At 46.4% G+C, this 24119-nt stretch overlaps 1 protein-coding gene across 3 annotated transcripts in view; it reads right to left on the bottom strand.

Annotated features, from left to right (window-relative positions):
- The window catches only part of CLUH (clustered mitochondria homolog), an 89794-nt gene that overhangs the window by 55342 nt on the left and 10333 nt on the right, over positions 1–24119 (bottom strand). Inside the window, exon 1 of one of the 3 annotated variants that reach the window (XM_061604874.1) lies at positions 8871–9681. The exons of 1 other annotated variant lie outside the window; for it this stretch is intronic. In XM_061604874.1, coding sequence (XP_061460858.1) covers positions 8871–9666 — 796 coding nt within the window. In that variant the 5' untranslated portion in view covers positions 9667–9681. Of the gene's footprint in view, positions 1–5260; positions 5349–8870; positions 9682–24119 lie in introns of those variants that run through there. One more of the 3 variants, XM_061604876.1, reaches the window with a different exon arrangement.

Raw genomic sequence — 24119 nt, 5'->3', positions numbered from 1 at the left:
AGGGGGCACCTTTGCCCTGCAACTTTGGAAAGAGAGGGAGATGAGGAGACACGAGGATAGCTTGCAGGACAACTTCCATTACAAAGGCCCTTCATTCCCCTGGGGTCAAAAATGCACACACCTGAAACCCTTAACAACGTTCTTTTTGTTCCCGGATCGTTTCCTACGGAGAGGAGCTTCAGACTACGTGGAAACACTATGCACTTTTGCACAACAGCATTCCTGCACGGGGGGCTCTAATGCATAACATCCATCACACAATAGATTTCCACAGCCCTTCCTGAGGGCTCAGAGCGGACAAGAACTAGGGAGGACGAAATCTGTCCATTTCAGTTTCTCCCATGTTTCTCAACCAAAGTTCAGTTCTCTACATTTCCAAATTATTAAAGACATCCCTGTGAAAATTTGTCAGCATCTTAGTGCAAATTTATCCTAATATGTACATTTTTGCCAAGAAAGTTTCCCAATATAATGCATTTTTATGTCATTTTCACCCATTTCATGCACCTCCGTACACACTTCAGCCTAGCATATGCGTTTTGTGCCTGTTGCTTGGCTGGAGAACTGCACTGCAAAATTCAGAGAATGGTGCCTTTGGAAGAATGGTTGCGTTTCTCTTCGCTTACTGGTTCAGTCGGCACAAAGTAGGTAGGTTCACCTTGAAATGGGAACTAAACTGAATTTCTTCCCCAATTCCTAATAAGAGCTAAAAGGAAAAAACCAAGTACTCGGACACAAAACTGAACTCAAGGGAGCATAAGCGTGTGAAGTTGCCTTATACAGAGCCTGACCTTCATCCATCTAGCCTAAGACTGCCCACACAGGCTGACAGCGACTGAACCTGGGACTTTCTGCATGCAAGGCAGATGCTCTGCCGCTGGGCTACAGCGCTGCCTCTCCCTGCTGATAAGCTATGCCTCTCCTCTACAAACTGCAGAGTTTCCAGTTGCAGAATCTGCAGCTCAGTGACTGCAGCTTGCTTGTAGGAAGGGCGGGGGAGACGGGCTTCCACAGAACGTCTGCTACCTCTGCCTTATACAGAGTCGCCCCATTGGTTCACAATGACCAATATGGTGTAGCACTTAAGACCAGGAGAGTAGTGGCAAATTCAGAAGTGCAGGGTCCCTTCATGATAGTCACAGCCACACCTCACAGCCACGCTCCCTTTCCCCCGTGCCCCTTGCTCTCCATGTTGTCCCCAGAGTCCAGACGTCTCTTGGAGCCAATCAGCATGAAAGGGGAGGCAGTGTGTTAGCTACTGAGAAGAGTCTTCTCGGTGGCTGACTCACCACCTTGCACTCTGATTGGCTCCAATCAGCATGAAAGGACAAGGACTCTTCTCAGTGGCTCCCATGCTCCCTTTGCATGTTGATTGGCTAATACACAGAGACCTGGCAGGTACCCTGCTCCCAAAAAAGTAACAGGGCTGCAACCCCCCACGACCCCAGACAACTACACCACTGGTTAAGACATAGGTCCAATCCCCACTCAGCCACAAAGCCGGCTGAACTTGGGTCAACAATGGTCTCGCACGGTTCTTGCAATGATAACAACAGGGTGCGGAGGGAAAAAGAACATGTACAGAGCTCTACGCTCCTTGGAACAGTGCAGGAAGAAACACAAAATTCCACAAGAAAGTATTTCCCTGCAAAGTTAGCAACTCAGAGAGAAAAGAACTCCTTTTAAGCTTGCAACCAGAGATCTTCTTTCTCTCCCTCTCCACCCCAACCTGTCAGAGAACCTTCTTAAAAAAAAGATTTAAAAAAAAGGCCACAGCCCAGTGGCAGAGCATCTGTCTTGCATGCAGAAGGTCCCAGGTTCAGTCCCCAACAGCAGCTCCAGGTAGGGCTGGAAGAAACTTTTGCCTGCAACCCTGGAGAGCCACTGCCAGTCAGTGTAGACAGTGCTGAGCTGGAAGGGCCAATGGTCTGACTCAGTGCAAGGCGCTCCCTATGCTCCATTCCTTTCCACTGAAGACACCAGGGAATGGCACTGGGCCTTCTGCATGCAGAAAGTGCGCACTCCACCATTGACTCTTGGCTCCTCAAGCAAAGATCTTTTTTAAAAAAAATCTATGCTGTGCACTTGCAGAAGCTCTTTGCAACACAATTAAAAACCTAAGGAAAAATAATTATCTGCCTTCTCATTTTTTAAACTGGTTTCTGGTCACTTGGGAGAGATTCTTATTCACCGTAGGTGACCATGTGTGGCTTATTTGCTTTTTAAAAATTACCCCATAGCTGTTATTTATTTATTGCATTTGTATACCGCCCCATTGCCGAAGCTCTCTGGGCAGTTTACAACAATTAAAAACATTAAAAACAAATATACAATTTTAAAAACACATTTTTTTAAAAAAGCAATTTAAAAACACACGCTAAAATGCCTGGGAGAAGAGGAAAGTCTTGACCTGGCGCCGAAAAGATAACTGTGTTGGCACCAGGTGCACCTCGTCACAAAAATCATTCCATAATATGGGGGCCACTACTGACTGCCAAGCCTCTCAAAGGTTGGGTGGGAAGACAACTAGCTTTTTTTTTTTCAGGGATGGTAAAAATGGAAATGAACTGCCTTCAAGGCAGTTCTGACTTATGGCGACCCTACGAATAGGGTTTTCATGGTAAGCAGTATTCAGAGGGGGTTTACCATTGCCTCCCTCTGAGGCTGAGAGGCAGTGACTGGCCAAGGTCACCCAGTGAGCTTCGTGGCTGTGTGGGGATTCAAACCTTGGCCTCTCGGTCGTAGTCCAACACCTTAACAACTACACCACACTGGCTCTAAAGGGATGGTATCCGGGCTACACATATCGAACTCTAGAAGCCATTCCTTGCAAAATGTTGCAGCAGAGGGGAACCTTTGGCCCTTCAGCTACTACTTTAAGACAATTCCCATAATCCCTGGCCATTGGCCATGGTTGCTGAGGCTGATGGGAGTTGTCGTTCAGCAACATCTGGAGGGCCAAAGGTTCTCCATATGGGTGTGACAGTCACTGGGGAGGGGGGAAGCAATGTGACAGTGATGGAATCAGACCAGGGGGCCAACATGCAATCATTGCAGGCAATACCTGATAGCTCGGATGCGCACAATGCACAGAGCAGGTTTCGTGCGCAGACAGTTTTTGTCGTTGCATAGGCTGGACCTGGCGCTCCCTGCAAAACCCACCACAGTAGGATCGCCCCAACATGTCTGCTTTAAATGATCGGCTACCCACTCAGACCCTTCAGGACACGTTTGCACATTTTTAGGCACAATTTTGAAGGTGGGGTGTAGCACAGATTTCACACTGCCATCATGACTGTGAACTTTTGCACAACAGCATTCCTGCACGGGGGCTCTAATGCGTAAAATCCATCACACAACAGATTTCCACAGCCCTTCCTGAGGGCTCAGAGCGGACAAGAACTAGGGAGGACGAAATCTGTACATTTCAGTTTCTCCCACGTTTCTCTTTTTTTTTCCAACCAAAGTTCAGTTCTCTACATTTCCAAATCATTAAAAAAAAAAAAGACATCCCTGTGAAAATTTGTCAGCATCTTAGTGCAAATTTATCCTAATATGTACATTTTTGCCAAAGGGTCTGTCTGGCTGAACCATTTATTAGGTAACCTATTTTTAAATGCAAACCTCACGGAAAACCCACTATTTACATCAGGGTAGAATTTACTATTTATGTCAGTAGAACAGCTGCCTTGTATGCAGAAGGTCCCAGGTTTAATTCCTGGCATCTTGAGTTAGGGCTAGGAGAGATCCCTGCCTGAAACCCTGGAAAGCCGCTACCAGTCAGTGTAGACTTTACTGAGCTAAATGGACCAATGCCCTGACTTGGCATAAGGCAGCTTCCTATGTCCCTCTCTCTGCCCACTGGCTGTGCTGGCTGGGGCTGATGGGAGTTGGAGTCCAGCAACAGTGGGAAGGCCAAAGGTTCTCCACCCCTGACTTACATACAACAGAGATGGGAAACCTGTGGCTCTCCAGATGTTGCAGGCCTCCATCAGCCGCACCTAGCATGGCCAATGGCCTGGGATGGAAAGAGTTGTAGTTCAGCAACATCTGGAGGGCCACAGATTCCCCCATCCCCAATTTACAAAATTATCCACTTCAACAGCACCCAATAATTAGTGCAAAAAATGTCTCCCTCGCATGGAAGCTCATTCAAAATCCTCTTTCATCTCTGGGATTGGCATTGGTGGGGTAAAATGGCAGCTGACACTGCCCAGGTGTCCAAACCTGAACCCAGGGCTGCCAAAGCCAGCCATTCTTCTAAATGTTCAGCAAGGTTGAACCAAAGGCACAAACACAAAAGATGGCTTCTGCGCTTCCATACTTTTTTTAAATAAACAACTTTTTCCCTCCTAGGGGGCAGGTGGGATGGGTGGGAAGAGTTAAACTACTACACCAGTACAAGGTCAAGGTTCCAAGTCCTCTCTCTAGCTTGTTGTTTGATCACCAGGCGCTCTCCGCTCTTCTACGACAGTCACTCCTCCCTGCCATTTGCGACCGTCAAAAAGGCATCCGAATAGCGCCCTGGGCAATGAGACTTGCGATGTAGCATTCTACATTAAACATTAACCCATATTACCCGAAAGTACGCACAGGATGATCAATGTATGGGAGCGTGCACACGCATGGATGGGAAATTCCACATTTTGAAAAATATGAAACTGTACACGTTCTTCTGTTAAGTTTTAAAAGCACACACAGAGAGCGTCTAAATTAGTCTTTGCCAGATTGATGCCCTCCAGATGTCTTAGACTACAACTCCAATCAGCCACAGCCATGATGATGGGTGCTGTAGTCCAAAGTATCTGGAGGGCACCAGGGGTTGGCAAAGTCTAGGGATGCCAGAGAACGCAGCACAAAACAGAACCAGGAGCAGAAATTGCCAATGTTCCCTTATTCATCCCATATGCTGAACAGAAACCAACCCAGAAAAAAACCCCTGCATTTGTTGTTGTTGCTTTCAGTCTGCAAACGATATGTAATCAATTATGGTTTACCACTACCCCATTTGCATTGGGTTTCCTTTACAATGAAATGAATTGGGTGGAATAAAGTAATGACAATACAATACAACTTACACAACTACGTAAGCTATATAATTTTGCCACAACAGACAGCAAGATGAATCTGTCTGTTTTGGTAGAAGACAAACTGCAGCGGAATGGAAATAGCAATGCAAGCGATGAACACAAGGCAGAATGGAAAATGATTCTTAAGACAGACTGGCCTTAAGTCCATCAAAAATATATCCTGTCTTTACCATAGTTGTAGCTGTTAGATCCATCCACTTCAGATTTTAAGCAGCTGCCCTAACACACATAATCCAGGCTTAAATGCAAAGGACTTCACAGATTCAGGGTGGCTGAATGCTAAGAGCACGACTGTACGTAGGAAGCTGACCTTATACACAGAGGCAGACCACTGGGTCCTTCTAGTTTAGCATTTGCCTTAGCTGGCAGAAGCTGTGCAACATCTTTCCCCAGCACAGTTACCCAAGATCCTTTTTAGCAGGCAATGCCAGGGGCTGAACCTTGGACCTTCCCACGTGCTAGAAACCACGTGCTCTAGTCACAAAGAGATAGGGGGCTGGAGATGAGAATTAGCATGTCACACACTGTTGCAATCATTCTTGGCATTTTCGGTTTAAAACTGAACTTTTTAAAGCTCTTGATGCAGAAACTACATGGGTTTTGCCATAGAGAAGTCAGGAGCTACGCCACTTCCTATCCAGAAAGAACTATGGTCGATGGCAGATTTTCAGTTTTGTCATAAGTCCTTCCCACATTCATTCCTGCCTTCCATTTCCCCTCCTCTTTCTAGTTTGTATCTCTTTTGAAATTGCAAGTCCTCTGGGGAAGAAGTCTACCTTCTTATTCATTGTTATGTGGAATGCACAGAGATGGTGGTATGTAACTACAGAGTAAGTCGTCCAGAGTGTGTGTCTAGTCTTATCTAAGGATGTCGGAGAAATTTGATGGAAACTGAAATTGCCAATGTTCCCTTATTCATTCCATGTCCGGAATGGAAATCAATCCCACAAATACACTTGGCTTTTGCTGATGCTTTCAGCTCACAAACAAGAATTGACTGTTTTTCCTTTACATGGAAATGAACAGAGTGGAATAATGTAGTTTTGCCTCAGCAGACAGAGAGAAGAATAATGAAGTTTCTGGACAAAACTGCAGCAGAACGGAAACAATGCTGTTTGCGATGGATAAATGAGTGGGGACGGATGGACATAAAATTATGCCTTTTTACATTCCTAGCCTTATAGCTCTCCTGCTGGAGTAGGAACCTCCCCTGGGATCCCAAAATAAAGAGTTGCCCATTTCTTGTTACTGAATGGAAGGCATTTCGGTGAAGGTTCCTATGGGACAGCCTCTCTTGAAAGACCCCATCCATCCCCTGCCCACGATTCCTGAAACCCTCTTCCACACTAGGGATGGGGCAGAAATTCGATTCAGTTTGCATTTAACGACAAACTTTCCTAATTTGCACTTTCTGAAATAACATGTGAACTGAAACACAGCCATCCTGCAAAATTCACACTTCTCTGAATTTTGGCAAAGCTGAAGCACCCTTGCCAGAGTCAAGGAACTCTCAGGTGCCAACAAAAGGGTTTTTCAACTCAGAGGTGGTCTAACCGCTGACAAAGCACAACATTCTTCAGGGGCAGTGGGGTGGTGGTGGAATCTGTCCTTTAGGGACAATTTGAGTTGAGAATGTTGCTTGGCTCTGGAACACTCCTGAATTAAACTGATGTTCTACAGCCAAGAAGCATATTCACTCCTTTCCCTGCCCATCATATATAGAGCTTTCCTTCCCATTTCTCCACAGCAGGCATGGGGAACCTTTCACCTTCCCAATGTTGCTGAACTACAACTCCCATCAGTCCCAGCAAGAATGCCCAGCAGCCAAGGATGAAGTAGTGTAACAACATTGGGAAGGCCAAAGGTTCCCCAGACCAGCTCCACAGATTTAACACCACCAGGGCAATCCAACAAAAAGCTGGCAACAGCAATCCGCAATACAAGCTTAAGGCTGCCTCTGAAACCTTTTGGCTCAGCCAGACTTGCTCTCATGCCCTGGAACATATGACTGCAGTATTTCATTTTGAATTGGAAAAAAAACACAAGGAAAACTAGGCAGAGAGTGGAGACTGTCAGATCTGAACACCAAGACCAAGGTTTAAATTCCTACAGGTCCCTAGTGGGCAGCCCTGGGGTAGTCACCATTCAAATGAGCCTACCTTGCAGGGTTATTGCAATAAGAGAAGGAAGTACTTTGAGGGCACTGCGTATTCCAAAATGCACAGGGCAAATGCAGAAGTCTCAGATGAGACGAATATTGCAGCATCCCCCAGAAGGATCTCCTCGTTCCAAATACCTCTACCTGCCAACAGCGCTCCTCAGATGGGGCACTGCTGAGAGCACCGCATGCCCAAGGTGTTAGCCTAGTTTGTACTAGAAACCGGGCTTGTAGTTTTGCAGCTCCAGCCCCTTGGAATCAGTTCCCAGTTGAAATTAGACAGGCTCCCCGGGACCTGATGTTTAGCCGCCTATTGAAGACATTTTTGTTTATGCTTTCCCTGAAATGCGACCCAGTTATTTATGAAATATTAGCTGTGCATCTTTAGGAATGGCTTTATTATTTTTAGCATTTAAAGGAATTGCTTCAATTGTTTTTAGAATGCTTGTTTTTTTGTACTTTTATTTGTATCTAGGTAACCTCCACTTTGATCATCTCAGGCTGTGAAGCAGTTTATACACTTGTAAAATAACTAAAGCTCTTTGAAAGGAAGGGGCTCTGAGCACAATTTCATAGTGGGTTACTGCTGCTTGGCCCCTCCCTTCCCCCCCCCAAAACTAGAAAACAGCAGAATAAATGTTAAGAAAACCCAACAGGCATTCTGCAGATCAGATTGCAGAATTCAGATTTTTCTTGGCAGACTTGCATGATCTCGCCCCAGGCCTATTGTAGCTTAGTGTCAGTGATGTAGGCAGAACGGTTCCCTGTGTTTTCCTTTTTTGTGGGAAAATTTGTTTCAGAAGTTCATTAGTATCAACGCATGGAGGACAATTGCAACTAACTATTAGGTGAGCACTGTGGTTTTCAGAGTTTAGTTTTGTTTACTAAATACAAGGAAACACAAACCTGCTAAATTACTTCAACCTTTACAGCAGGGGGGGATCCTTTGGCTCTCCAGATGTTGCTGAACAACTCCTCCCCTCTTACCAGGCCAAACTTGCCAATTGGAGTTGTAGTTCAGCAACAGCTGGGGGGAGGTCAAAGTTTCCCCAAACCTGGCTCTAGGGCATCATAGAGTTTTCCTTATTTGATGTGCATGGGAACATTTCCCCAGAAAACTCACATTACTGTTCAGTACAGACATTTGATCTTTGACACGTGTTGCAGAACAAGATGGAATATCGCCGATATGGCAAAATGAACTGTTCTACCACAGACAGCAAATGTCCTTTCCACATTTTTTAATATCCCCCTCCCCACAAAATGAAAGACCCTGCAAATAGTAGTTAGCACATTCAGCAGGAAGGTTCGAGTCCAACATGTCCTCTACCATGCTCATTTTCTGCTCACGGGACATTTCTTGCTTTCCAAGAAGGAAAGTCAGATATGATACAGTCAGTTTGACCAACTGAGGACTCTACCACCCTATTTGGCTACATGCATACCAGGATTTAGTGCTTATGCACCACCCATGCAAAAGCTTGGGGTAAAGAGGATACAACCTGACTCTGACAGGTGAAGTTGCCCCACTGAACACCTGAGACAAAAAGCTTTTTCTCCCCATCTCCTGCGGTCAGATCGTGGGGCTACTTCCCATTCAACTCCAAGGGTGAACTCTCTACCTGTGTCCATCTTAGGATCCACACAAGCTCCTTCAGCGCCTTTATCTTCTCGCGTCTCATATGCAGAGGCCTTTAGAATGACCTGGCTCCTCTTTCCAGAGGGATTGAGCTCAGGCCCATCCAAGAAGGTGCTGCCTCCGAAGCGACCACACGACTGGATGACAGAAACGACTTGGCTTTTGCATGCTACAGACCCAAGTTCAGCCAACGTGGATTCAGGAGCCACAGTCCCACTTGCCACCAAGGTTTCTTGGCACCGGTGCGGATCAAAAGTGGGCATCCCGTGACTGGCATCCGCTCCGTCGCCTGGACTCTCTTCCTGCTTGCATGAAAGAAAGCTTAGATTCTCAAGCACCTCGTGGGCCTGGGAGGCTTGAAGCGGCCAAGAATAGTTTGGAGGCCGTGTAGATTCTTGCACAAGGTCAGCAGGAAGGACATTCGCAACACAAGACATCAGTGCCTGCTGTGGCACACTGAAAGCAGACAGTGCCTGGCAGCTGCCAAAGGCCTTGGTGGCCTGTTTATCGCTATTCCCCTCCGATAAGCCTCTGTCAGTTTCTTTCCCACTCTGCAGGTATTCACAAGATGCGCTGCTGAGGATAATATCTGGGTATGGCACCGAGCACTTGCAAGCTCCAGAGGTACCCATCCTGGTTGGGATTTGGAGGGTGCCCTCCGGATGCACAGCGGAAGGCACCACCAAGAGGGGCGATCTCTCCTCCAATGAGCTCTCCACATGCACCTGGAAGAGATTGGCCACGCAGCGACAGCAGTTGGCAAAGAGACCATTCCCCATGATCTCCTGTCAGAGAGGCTGCATTAAAAAACCATCACAGAAGTTTCCCCACGTTCAAAGGCAACGGTGTAACCTCCAGACACAAAGGTGCTAAAACACTCACGATTGGGATGCAAAAATATTTTCAAAGATGGCAGATCCTTTCCCCCGTCTTCAGGAAAAGGAGGTCAGCTGAGGCACCTTTAATAAACCAGAGCACACACAGCACCTTGATAAACCACAGCAACGCAAGTTTGTCACGGATGGTTCCTCGTAGGAAAAATACAAATCACTAGCACTTGACAGACTGCGTTCCCATGGTCAAAATCCTGCTGGTGTTCCTGCCAGTGGCCTTCAGCTTTTGCAAAACCAGACTCCAGTAAACTGCCCACCTGTGTGATGCCAGGAGAGACTGCAATCAAGACGCCGAGGATCTTCTCAGTTGCTCCAGAGAACAAGGTTCTAGCAAAGAGTTCTTTCTTTTTCTGCCAAACTCAGCAAGAAGACTGAAAGTAGGAGCGTTGCAGTGGCTTTGAAGCCAAGTTATAAATAGAGTCCAGAGCACGGGCTCCATACCAACTCAACCCGGAACGGAAGGGTTTCGCTTCTGCCAAGCTTATAAACAAATGGGGTGGGTTGAATGGCAAAGCCAGTTACTATGGCATGATGAGATTTCCACACAGCCATCCATACTAAACAGGGACCAACAGAAGAGCAATTATGGGGTAGAAAGTAGGTTGGGGGCCTAATTCTTACTGAGGCAGCAAACAAAATCTGGGTCTGAACTAGGGATTTATGAAGGCATCATTTCTCATGGCACCCTGTATTGACTGCACGTAGCACTGTTTCTGTCCCACTGCAGTTTGTCTTCTGCCCACAACTACATTATTCGCCTCGCTGTCCACTGTGGCAAAATTACATCATTTATGTCATTACAAGGGGCTCAGTCCCTGCTTGCTTCCCCAACGCTTCCCCCACTCCTAGGCAGCTCCCCATCACACGCTGCAGGCCCACCTCCACCACTTACCTTACTGCTTTGTTGCTGCTGCAACACCCCACTGCTCCCCCCTCTCACGGCCTCCATCACTGCTGCGGTTTGCCTCACCTTGCTCACCTCACCTGTAAGCATCACGCTACTGGTGAACATTTGCATCCTTACATGTTACCATTACACTGTAAATCCTCATTCATTTCAATGGAGCTCAGTGGTAGAGCTTTGCATGTGGAATATCCCAGGTTCAACCTCTGGCATCTCCAGGTAGGGCTGGGAGGGACCCTGCCCGAAATCCTGGAGAGCCACTGCCAGTCAGTGCGGACAATACTGAGCTAGATGGACCAATCGCCTAACTCAATATAAGGCAGCTTCCTACATTCCTAGTCTGCATTAGTGATTGCAAGTACAGGCTCAGTGATCATAGAACCATAGAATAGTCGAGTTGGAAGGGGCCTACAAGGCCATCGAGTCCAACCCACTGCTCAATGCAAGAATCCAAATCAAAGCATTCCTCTCCAGCTGCCTCTTGAAGGCCTCCAGTGTCGGAGAGTCCACTACCTCTCGAGGTCATTGGTTGCATTGTTGTATGGCTCTAACAGTTAGGACGTTTTTCCTGATGTCCAGTCGAAATCTGGCTTCCTGCAACTTGAGTCCATTATTCCGTGTCCTGCACTCTGGGACGACCGAGAAGAGATCCCGGCCCTCCTCTATGTGACAACCTTTCATGTACTTGAAGAGTGCTATCATATCTCCCCTGAGTCTTCTCTTCTCCAGGCTAAACATGCCCAGTTCTTTCAGTCTCTCCTCATAGGGCTTGGTTTCCAGTCCCCTGATCATCTTTGTTGCCCTCCTCTGAACCCGTTCCAGTTTGTCTGCATCCTTCTTGAAGTGCGGAGACCAGAATTGGACGCAGTATTCAAGATGATGCCTAACCAGTGCTGAATAGAGGGGGAACTAGTACTTCACGGGATTTGGAAACTATACTATAATATAGCATTTGCCTTTTTTGCAGCCACATCACACTTTTGGCTCATATTCAGCTTTTGATCAATGACAATTCCAAGATCCTTCTCACATGTCGTACTACTGAGCCAAGTATCCCCCATCTTATATCTTTGCATCTGGTTTCTTTTTCCTAAATGTAGAACTTTGCATTTATCCCTGTTGAATTTCATTCTGTTGTTTTCAGCCCAGTGCTCCAGCTTATCAAGGTCCTTTTGAATTTTGTTTCTGTCTTCCACAGTATTAGCCCCCCAATTTTGTATCATCTGCAAATTTTATAAGCAGTCTTTGTACCTCCTCATCCAAGTCGTTAATAAAAATGTTGAAGAGCACTGGGCCCAGGACTGAGCCCTGTGGTACCCCACTTGTTACTTCCACCCAGTCTGAGAAGGAACCATTGATAAGCACTCTGAGTACGATTCTGGAGCCACTGTGGATCCATCTAATAGTTGTTCCATCCAGCCCACATTTAGCTAGCTTGGTAATCCGAATATCATGGGGCACTTTGTCAAAAGCTTTGCTGAAGTCGAGATATATTATATCCACAGCATTCCCACAGTCTACAAGGGAGGTTACCTAATCAGGCAGTCCTTAAGATATCCTGGACCCAAGTTGTTGAGGGCCAAACAAGAACCTTGAACCTGGCCCGGTAACACATGGGCAGCCATTGTCATTTATGTCCATTCATTTTAATGGGTTTACTCCGAGTATGACTAATGTTGGATACAACCACAAATTCCCAGGACTGAGAAGTACGATTAGCAGAAACCATGAAAAGTTGTGACAGAGTCTACAAGCTTGGTGACAAAGTCTACCAACTTGGAAAGAGTTGAGGGGAAATTTTTACTTTTTTTTTGAAAGGGAGAGAAAAACCCAAGAGATGTTAATAAGGAATCGGTTTAGTTTGACAAGCCTTCAGCCCATCTACGCTAGTTTTTGTTGGCAGGAAGTTTCAGTCTCATGCCCTGACTAACTATGAAAGTTCTGGAGTCTCCCCAGGAAAAGGTTTTAACTGGCATTTCATGGGCCTTAATACTGAAGAACCATCAAAAAGATCCACTCTCTTGGCAGTCATCTTAGCGACCATACATTTAATTCATGAATGTGCTAGGGAAGCCTGTTAACATATACTGCCCCATAGGAAAGGAGTTACTGCTTTCCCTTGCGATAAGAAAGCTCAGGAGCAGCGTCTAAGATCTGAAATAGTATTGTGGCAAGAAAAAATCTTGCATTTCTGCTGGAATTAGGGATGTAAGGCGGCATCGTTTTCCATTCCACTTCTGCCAAAAACTACATTATTTGTCCTGCTGGGGCAAAGTTACATAAATTACATAATTAAGTAAGTAAATTACGTAAGTGACATTGTCATTATATTATTCCAACTCATTCATTGTAATGCAGAGGAAATACAATGCAAGTAGGGAAAAACCGTAATCAGTTATGCATTATTTGCAGACTGAAAGCAGCAAGAATAGTGAATACTGATCTATTCACTGGATTGATTTCCATTCTGGACGTAGGACAAATAAGCAAACATCAGAGATGCCCACTCCCATTTCTGTTTTAGTCAGAATTCTCTGACATCCCTATCTGGGATTTAGGAGAGATTGCAAAAATAAACCTTTTTCTTGATCAACCAGTGGCTAGTTTTTACACTGAGCTGTGCTTTTTTAAAAAGTTGGTTTAGCCGCGGAATTAGGTTTTTATGAACTTGCTTGCTGCTTTGGAGGAGTGGCTTTTAAAGTTTCCTAAAATGAAGCAAGCAGAGAGAAAACAGATTGCCTCTTTCAAAATCTAAAAGATCACCTCACCCCTTATATACTCAACTGATCACTGCCTTCTGCAGGAGAGGGCAACCTCCAGATACCATCTTCGGACGATAAGGGGAGAGCCACAACTCAGTGGGTTCAATCCCCGGCATCTCCAAGCACAGTTGGGAGAGCCCTGTCAGAAATAGCGGAGAGCAGCTGCCGGTCAGTGAACACAATACTGAGCTAGGGAAACCAATGATATGACGCAATATAAGGCAGCTTCCTGTGTTCCGCATGAAGCAGAACAGGGTCTTCCGTGTTGTGGCACCTAACCTTTGGACCTTCCTGCCTTTGCACATCAGACAGGCGCTGCTGGTCTTTTTTGCGTCTACTGAGACCTCTCCCTTTTAACATGCCTTCTAAGTGAAGATCTTCATCCCAGCTGGTATCTACGTGATCTGAAATTTGTTTTTATGTATGCAGTTGTTTTACATATACCTTACTGAGGATATTTCTATTATTCTTTATTGCAAAATCACTTCGGTATGCTTCTCTGGAAGAGATTCATGAATGAAATTAATTGATGAAATAACATGGTGCCAGGCACAGCACCTTGGGGTCGGGGGAGAGAGGTTGCCAGAAGTACAACCTCTCATGACTGTTGACCAGTCAGCAAACAGAGGGACGATGAGCTTAACTTCGCCTCAGTGGAACAGGCAAGGAGAAAGGCAAACCTCACTGGCTGTTCCAGCCTCTCCCAACCTGGCGCTCTGCAGATGTTTTGGAGTATAACTCCCATGACTCCCAGACTACGCTGATTGTGTCCAGAAGACACAAGGTGGGGGAAAGAAGGCCAACTAGTCCAGACACATGACAAACCGATCCCATCCCTGCTTTAGAGAAAGCCTGCCCAGACGGGCCTCTGATGCTGCTAACTGAGCGTTTGGGGGAGGTCAAATCTTCCTAAACAAGCACTGAACAGTACATACACACACACACACCGCAGATTTAAAAACCTAATGCCTTTTGATGAGCGGGGAGATCTGAGAGCCCAGTTCATTTCTCAACAATTGAAAGTAGAAAAACCAGTGTTACTGGCCACCCCAGTTGGTGACAGACACTACTGGAGAGGTTGGCGGGGGAGGGGGCAAAAAGAGAAAGAGTGCATGAAAATTAATCTCCTGTAACTGGATCTCTCTTCCGGGCTGCTCAAAAGCAGCCTTCTTACTTGCAAGGTAAGAACCGTAATTTCAGGTTATGCAATTTTAAAAAACATGTAGTTACACATTCCAACGGCTTAGAAGTATATTTGCGCATATGCGTACGAGGCAGGGAGGCTCCCACGAAGACACACCAAGCTGCTGAAGAATTAAACCAACCAATTTGCTCAAAAACAAGATGGGGGAGTTGAACCAGTCATCGATCAAAATGAGAGGGGCAGTGACCTAGCACTGCAGTGAAGCCACACAGTCAAGAATGTTTAAGAAAGAATAGTGCCCCCCATTCTCTCTCTCTCTCTCTCTAGGAGACAGCCCCACCTACATCACATGATGCAGTGACGCCATCACTGGGTGGGGGGCTTGCTGCTCAGAGTGGGGGCAGGGAGCTTCTGAAATAGCCCCACCCACTTTGGCGTCACTAGGTGGCCTCTTTACAGATACACCCCAGGGTATGAAGGCGTTATGGGACCCTGTCTGCCAGTACTCCCCCAAACTACCCATCCCTCTTCACTGGAAAGTGTGGTGCTACAAGAGAAGGATACCCTGTGTGTGTGGGGAATCCCCCCTCCCCCGATGTTGCTCCCAACATCCCTGGCCACTGACCACAGCTTCTGGGGCTGATGGAAGCTGCCATTTCACAACACCTGCAGTGCTGGTATACTGGGAAAGAATCCGCAGCATCTCACCAATTATAAAATTCCCAGAATTCTTTTTTTGGGGAGTGGGGAACATGTCAAGTTTGCAGTGCGCTTCTTCAAGTCTTATCCAAGAAGATCTGGATATAGTTTACTGAGAAGCTGCAGCAGATTTTTGGCAAGCTGAGAGGCGCATGCACACATAGGTGCGCTTATTTATTTATTTTTTATTTATTTATTAAACTTATATACCGCCCGACTAGCAATAGCTCTCTGGGCGGTGAACAACAAAAAATACAATAAAATTACACAGTAATACAACAGAGCATATAAAAAGTACAAAATCTAAAATCAGATTACAACACATTTACAATTAAAATTAAATTAACTTAAATTAAAATGCCTCGGAGAAGAGGAAGGTTTTAACTTGGCGCCAGAAAGATAATAATGCGCCAAGTGCACCTCCTCAGGGAGACTATTCCACAGTTCGGGGGCCACCACTGAGAAGGCCCTAGATCTTGTCGGAACCCGGAGGAGGGCCTTCGTAGTAGACCGTAGTGTACGGGCGGGTTCATATCGGGAGAGGCAATCCAACAGGTATCGTGGCTTTATAGGTTAATACCAACACTTTGAATCTGGCCCGGAAGCATATTGGAAGCCAGTGCAGGCGAGCCAGAACAGGTGTTATATGCTCGGACCGCTTGGTCCTTGTTAGCAATCTGGCCGCCGCATTTTGCACTAGCTGAAGCTTCTGAACTGTCTTCAAAGGTAGCCCTACATAGAGCGCGTTGCAGTAGTCCAAACGCCAGGTTACCAGAACATGTACCACTGATGTGAGGTCCTCCTTACTCAAATAGGGACGTAGTTGGGCTACCAACCGAAGTTGGTAGAACACATTCCGTGCCACCGAGGCTACATGAGCCTCAAGTGAGAGGGAAGAGTCTACAACGACTCCCAAACTACGAACCTGCTCCTTTAGGGGGAGTGTAACCCCATCCAGAACAGGATATATATCCACCATCCGATCAGAGAAACCATCCACCAACAGCATCTCGGTCTTGTCAGGATTGAGCCTCAGTTTGTTAGTTCTCATCCAGTCCATTGTCGCGGCCAGGCAACGGTTCAGCACATCAACAGCCTCACCTGAAGAAGATGAAAAGGAGAAGTAGAGTTACGTGTCATCAGCGTACTGATGACAACGCACTCCAAAACTCCTGATGACCGCGCCTAACGGCTTCATGTAGATGTTAAAAAGCATGGGAGACAAAACCGAACACTGCGGGACCCCACATTGGAGAACCCACGGTGTCCAGCAGTGTTCCCCAAGCACTACCTTCTGGAGACGGCCCGCCAAGTAGGAGCAGAACCACTGCCAAGCAGTGCCTCCAACTCCCAACTCCGCGAGCCTCTCCAGAAGGATACCATGGTTGATGGTATCAAAAGCCGCTGAGAGATCGAGGAGAATCAACAGAGTTACACTCCCTCTGTCTCTCTCCCGACATAGGTCATCAAACAGGGCGACCAAGGCTGTCTCAGTGCCAAAACCAGGCCTGAAACCCGATTGAAATGGATCTAGATAATCGGTTTCATCCAATAGCGCCTGGAGCTGGCTAGCAACCACTCGTTCCAAGAGCTTGCAAATCTAGTACCATACCAGTTTGTACGTGTTTTGTTTTGTTACTCCTGAATGCCAACCACACTGGCTGGGAGTGATGGGGATTGGGAACCCAACAGTATCGGAAGGGCCACAGCTGTTCCCTGTCTCTGCTCTACATGGATGAACCAGAGTAGAAGCTATAACCAAAGTCATACGTACACACACCAACAACATTCTCCAAGTGCTGGTCTTTATGTAGTCAAAGGAGTTATCAGCAGATGTGGGGGAACCCCAATGTTTCCACAATTGTTATTGTCACTATTAATGATAATATCATCATCATCAACACCACCACTACCCAATGAAGACTTAGCATGCTCAATGGCCACAAAATGCTGACTAGCTGCTGGGGTGGGTGTGGGGTGGGAGAGAAATGGAGAACCTGGGGTATGGAATGTTGTATCTTGAACACCACAGCTCCATGCTACAATGTTTTGTTGCAGATCCTCACTCACATACTGTATTTGCAAAGCTGTTTTCACCACTGCATCATGTTATTTGTGATTTATATATGTCCAAAGCTTTTTGAATGAAATTGCACTGTGCGAATCTTTTGTAAACAGATTTGAGTAGCCCTCCTGGGGCTATACAAGTATTTAAAAGAAATAAAACGGGCATAGCCTCTGAAGCCATACAACATCGTCAACAAGGCATTTAAAAGCAGTGATGAGGGTATTCTGGGATGGAAAATTTTCCAAAGCGATAAATGAAAGCAGATCCAGTTCAGCATGTTGTGCTTCACTTCCTAAGTGTGTCAAAACACAGTGAGTTTTATACATGGTGTATGAATCTAAAAGAGTTTCCTAGCAGCTGGAAGTAGTTGCACTGACTTTTTGTTGTAGTTTGGAAAAGAGATTCAATAGCACTTAATGGGTGATGTTAGAAATTAAAAACTTTACTTGGAAAATCATTTTTGATGGAAGTTAAGATGTTTTACAAGACAGGATAAATCAGCAGCACACACTTCTTTTACATTGTCTTAAGTAGGAAATGAACTGGAAAAGAACGCTGACACATAGCATTCCCAGGAAACTATTCAGGTTTTGAGATTTACAGTCATTGAGGTGTAGTGGTTAGAGTGTTGAGCTAGGACCTGGGAAAACCAGGTTGTAAATCCCTGCTAAACCATGAAGCTCACTGAAGGACCTTGTGCCAGTCACCATTTCTCAACCTAACCTACCTCACAGGGTTGTTGTGAGGATTGAAGGGGTGGGATGAGGGAAGAGCAATGGGCACCATCCTGTAGGCAGGCTTGCACAGACCTTAAGAGAGCCTGGAAAACTCATCTGTTTCAAATGGCTGAGCTGTCACAAAGAATACTGCTTTTTAAAAGAAAGTTATTGCTTTCAGATTTATCTGGATGTTTAGCTAGTTTGCAGTAGTTTGAGGTTTCTATTTTAGTTGAGCTGAAGAACTTTTTAAAGCATTTTATTTTTTAATTATAGAATTGTGTTTTAAATATTTTGTTGCTTTTGTAATATATTGTATAATGCTTGAAAGCCACCTTGAAAATGACATGTGTGTTTCTTAGGATGAAATGCGGGGGGGGGGAGGGTTGAATTTTGCAACTACGCAGTTTTCCTTCCTTCCCAGCTCTGCCTATTTATCCCATTTCACTATTGTTGCTACTCTACCAGCAAAGTGGCGAGTTGGTAGGGGAATCTATCAATTTCAGTTTCTCATTTTTCCAGTCCTAAATTCGGCTGTCCATATTTCCACTTCAGTTTGCGATTTTTTAAAAAAAAGTCCTCATGAAAATCCATCCATGATGAAACTGAGGTTGTCATACTTTGGACACATGAGAAGACATGATTCCCTAGAAAAGACAATAATGCTGGGAAAAACAGAATGGAGTAGAAAAAGAGGAAGGCCAAAAAAGAGATGGATTGATTCCATAAAGGAAGCTGCAGACCTGAACTTACAAGATCTGAACAGGGTAGTTCACAACAGATGCTCTTGGAGGTCACCGATTCATAGCGTCTCCTTATGCCGTAATCAACTTGAAGGCACATAACAACAAACAAACGTGACTGGAGAAGTGCATTGCAACATTTGAAGAAGTGCAAATTCTGAAAGATGGCTGTGTTTTGGTTCATGTATTGTTTGAGATGCAATAAGTGCAAATTAGGTAGGTTCACCTTTAAATACAAATTGAATTTCTCCCACTTCCCTCCTAGTGAGTGCCAAGCTATTGGCCAATGTCGTGATAGAAGCTACATGCTTCCCAACAATGTTGAGAGAAGATGTGCTCCAACAACAGTCCCCACCAATGCAGACGCAAAAATGCTCTGGCAAAGTCTGGCTATTCCCGCTGGAAGCCAGCCTGCCACACAGGGCTTTGAACAAGTTGAGGCAGAAATACAACACTAGAAGAGCGCTTTCTGGAGCCCCAGCACTGCCGTTGCCAAACCCTGGAATAGGCGAAAGCCACAGGCGCTGGTAACAACCCTGATAGTTCTCTGCTTTCAAAGAAACTTTTCTCCAGCCTTACAAGGAGAATTGCCACTGTGCTTAAACCACACCAACTGCACTTTTGAGAGTTGTCGCCTTATCAAATAATTCAATGGCTTTGGGCTATGGGAAAAAACTTTTCAGATATTTATAGGGCACGGGAAATCAACACGACGCATTGTAGTACTTTTGCTTACTTAAATGCAAGTCAAGTCAAACAGTGAAATTCCAATTCAAAGTTTTCCTTCTACTGGCTGGAGACTCGGCTTCATACATTCAAGTCACCCTTTTAGACAGAGCACCAAGCTGATTATCTACAGTACATGTCTTGAAGTGTGTTGCAGACAGATGATGACTGCCCCGTCCTGTTATAGGTGGCTGGCAGGGGCTTTTAACGATAGACTACACAAATAAAGAAATCCCTCTACATCAGGGGTTCCCAAACTGTGGTCTGCAAACCACCAGTGGTCCGCAAGCATCAATCAGGTGGTGTGTGGCATGTCTGTAAAAAAACCATTAGAATCATGCAGCACCTCACACAGCACATTACAATTGCGACAACGGGCAGAATATAATTCAGTAGTCTGCCAAGGCACTCAGCAATTTCCAAGTGGTCCACAGGAAAAAAGTTTGAGACCCTTGCTCTACACAGAAAAGCAGCATGTCAAGCTGAGTCTTGTTGAATCCATCTCCCTGACATGCTAGTTTTCTACATGCAAAGAATTTTGATTCTGCATTCAACATGTGAAGTGCTAAAGCGTAGGCCAGATACTGCTGAACTGCAGCTTCCATCAGCCCCAGCAATATGACCAGCGGCCACAGATAATGAGACTTGTAATTCAGCAAACATGGAGAGCCAGAGGGCCAGACTTAGACCAATACTGTCATCCAAACAAGGTTTACAGCAGGGAAGAGGAATTGGCTGCCCTCCAGATGTTGATGCCTACAACTCTCATGATCCCTGACCATTGACTATGTTGGCTGAGGATGACAAGACTGGCATCCCACAACACCTGTGGGTTACAGGCTGCCTATCTACCTTAAGAGGGCTGCTAGTGAAGACTTGAGTTAGATGGTGCAATGGTCCGACTCTAAGGCCATTTCATGTGTATTCATGTCTGATGCCTGGAGGCAGGCTGTAGTTTGAAATAACTCTGTCCATGGTCAGAGTCACGAGCTAATTTTTTTACACCTCCCAGCATCAACATGAAGGCAGGCTAACATTCACCACTGGTTCAATATTCTTGAACTCGTGCATGCTCATGGAAGCAGCAGTGGCAAAAGAGATTTTAAAAAAAGATTTCAGTTTGTTGAAATGAGATCATATCTATTTAAGACACACACAAAACCACCTCATTCCTTTATTACATTTGGCTTGGCTCTGGATCTGCACTATACCTTTAAAGCAGTGTTGCATCACTTTACATAATCATGGCTTCTCCCAAGGCATCCTGGGAACTGTTGTTTGTAAAGGGTGCTAAGAGTTGTTAGAAGATCCACATTCTTTTCACTGGGCTGCAGTTCCCAGACTTCTCTGAGAAGAAGGACTGATTGTTAAACCACTCTGAGAGTTTTAGCTCTGTGAGGGGAATAAGGTGCATCCAAAACAATTGTCAGATGGCACTGATTGCACGGGGGGGGGGAGTGCAGCAATCGTCTTAAAAAGAAGCACCAAAACTGCTTTACAATTCAGAACTCCTAGTCTCCATACACACATTCAATCCATCCCAAAAAATCTGGAGTCAATTACACATGTCAACATTTTAATATTAAATTGTAACTGGGAGCCCATGGGGGCAGGAACCTGCTTATACTCTGGATAAAGGACCATGCACACTGATGGCACTTTGTAAACCATAAAACAATCCCCACCCCCCTCCTTGAGATCAGCATGAAGTGTCTCTCTACATCCCCACCCCCACCAACAAACCCAGAGGTATCTGCCTTATACAGAGTCAAACCGTTAGTTCATTGAGTTCAGTACTGTCTGCACTGACCGGCAGTGGCTCTCCAGGGTTTCAGACGGGGGTGGGGGGCTCTCCCAGCCCTCCCTGGGGATGCTGGCGCTCGAACCGGGGGCCTCTACATGCAAAGCATGTGCTGTACCTGCGGAACTCAGGCCCCTATCAAACCCTTTAATGGGTGCTCCTTAAACCGCTACACTAGGAAAGAAAAGGTTGCCTGGCCCTTTAGAATATTCCACAGCAGCTACGTTCTTGCCAATTGTGAAATCTTGCTCTGCTTACGGCACACGTGCGGGGGGGGGGCATCATGGAAGAAGAGGGGGGATATCCCTGTCCCCACCCCCACCCCCTTTCTAGCTAATGCTTAAAGGCAGCAGGATTCCCCAGGACTCTGCCCGTTCCAAACCTCAGAAGAGACTGTTTACAAAAAACCACAAACTCGTACATGCACTGAAAAGGATCCAGTTAATTGATTTAAGGGAAAAGGGGAGGGACAGAGATCGGCATGGAGAAGTCTTTCCCCTCCCCCAAACCAATTTTTTAAAAAGGCCTGAGGACACCTTAAAGGACCCTGCAATCTTAAGCAGGGGAAGGGGGGGGCAGAGGAAAGGCAGGCCCGCCCACTCTGCCGGGATTGGCTGCCAGTGGCTTGTACTCCACTGAAGGTCACCTTGGGGGAGGTGGCGGAAGGGGGGCGGAGAGCACAAGGAAGCGGCTTCAGAGGGCATGAAGGGGGGCGGAAACTTGGGATTAGACACTTTCCATCCTCCATCCCCCCCAAATCCTGGCACATACAAAGCCTTGAAGTTACCATTCCCGAAAAGAAGTCTATCTAGACCCCTCCTTCTCTTCTCCCCCCCCCTCAGATTTCCCACCCAACTTACCTCCTCCTCAGATTCTAACTCAACATAGGAAGCTGCCTTGTAACAACACAGACCCACTGGTCCATCGAACTCAGTATTGTCTACACTGACTGGCAGCGGCTCTGCAGAGTATCAGGCAGGGAGCCTCTCCCAGCCCATAGAAAGTTGGCTTATACTGAGTCAGGTCACTGGTCCATAGCAATGCCCATTGTTTTCCATAGCTCTACTCTGAGTAGAGCCAACATGGGATACTACCCAGTGTACAATCCCCCCGCAACCCACCTGTTGGATCCATTACTCACCCTCCCCCAAATCAACCAGCACCATCTGTTGCTGCCTCCCCTTCGCGCACACGCAGAGTGCCTGAAGGATTACAGTCTTTAGATTGCCATGGAACTTGCTTCCCAAATAAAGCTGTGTAGGATGGGTCTTTCGAGTTATATTTAAGCAAAATCCCACATAGGGTTGGAGGTGGCTTTACTCCCAGGAAACGTGTGCGACAATTTACATCAGCCAGGTGTGTGCTACACGCTGTTCACAGGAACACAGAAAGCTACCTTACAGCAAGTCAGGGCCTTAGTGCATTTAGCTCAGTATTGTCTGCACTGACTGGGAGAGGCTCCGAGGACTGAGGCAGGAGCTTTTCCCAGCCCTATCTGGAGGCGCCAGGGATTGTACCAGAAGCTTCTGCATGCAAGGCAGCTCTACCACTGTCCTTCAAAAAACAGCAACCAAAAATGGACGTTTCTTTCCCCAGCCACATCTAGGAACATTGAAAACTGCCTTATACCGAATCAGGCCCATGGGGTCCACCAGTAGTGTAGTGGCAGATTCAGAAGTTCAAGATTCCTTCATGTTAGTCATACACACACACACCCTTTTTTTGCTGCTGGGTTGAGAATGAGATCCTTGTTAATGCCTTCTCCCACAACAGATGTCCCTAGGAGCCAAAAAGCATGAAAGGGAAGTGTTAGCTGCTGAGAAGAGTCTTCTCAATGGCTCTCACATCCTTTCACTTTGATTGGCTCCAATCCGCAGGAGCGGACAAGGAAGCCTGTTAGAAGACTTTTCTCAGTGGCTAACACACTTCCCTTTCATGCCGATTGTCTCATAGGATGCTGGAGATATAGGGACCCTGCTGGGGCACTGCTGCCAGAAAAGTAAAGGGTCTAAGACCCCTCCACCCAAGACTCTGGACGAGTACACCCCTGGGTCCACCTAGTTCAGTACTGTCTACACTGACTGGCAGCAGCTCTCCAGCGTTTCAGGGCAGGGGTCTCTCCCAGCCCTCCCCGGAGATGCCGTTGGGGATTGACCCTTCTGCATGCAAAGCAGGTGCTCTGCCACTGAGCTGTGAATATGAGCTTCAAGGGCAAGGTGCTCGACTGACGGGAGGTGGGATTTAAGGGCAATACCACATACGCTCCAACTATCCTCCTTATTCTCATTACCTGCCCCTTTTACATTTGGTGGGAAATTTCAGTAATGCCTTTGTGGGAAGGAAACGTAACTGGTAAAGCCCTCGCTTTGCATGCGGAAGGTGCCAGGTCCAACCCCCCCCCCAGCCTTTCCAGGCAAGGCTAGGAAAGCCTCTGCCTGAAGAACCACTGCCAGCCTGTGTAGGCAGCACCTGCCACTGAGCTACAGCTCTTCCCCTAAAACAAAAAGCAAGGTTCTAGTCCTCAGGATTCTGAATTAAGGTCCGATTTAATTATTAATGTAGGAAGTTGCCTTTGGGTCAGATCCTTCATCTACCTAGCTCAGTCTGCTGCACAGACTGGCAGCAGCTCTCCAGGGTTTCAGGTGGGGTCCTTCCCAGTCTTACCTGGAGATGCCAGGGGTTGAACTTGGGACCATTTGCATGCAAGGCAGGTACTCTGAGCTAAGCGCATCCCATGCATGCAAGTGCCAAGCACTGTTGGTTCCTAATTTTAAAT

This window comes from Rhineura floridana, chromosome 21, assembly GCF_030035675.1.
Source record: "Rhineura floridana isolate rRhiFlo1 chromosome 21, rRhiFlo1.hap2, whole genome shotgun sequence".
In the NCBI taxonomy this organism is placed as follows: Eukaryota; Metazoa; Chordata; class Lepidosauria; order Squamata; family Rhineuridae; genus Rhineura; species Rhineura floridana.
The sequence above is the reverse complement of the archived record's forward strand: the minus strand, read 5'-3'. Positions and strand labels throughout refer to the sequence as shown.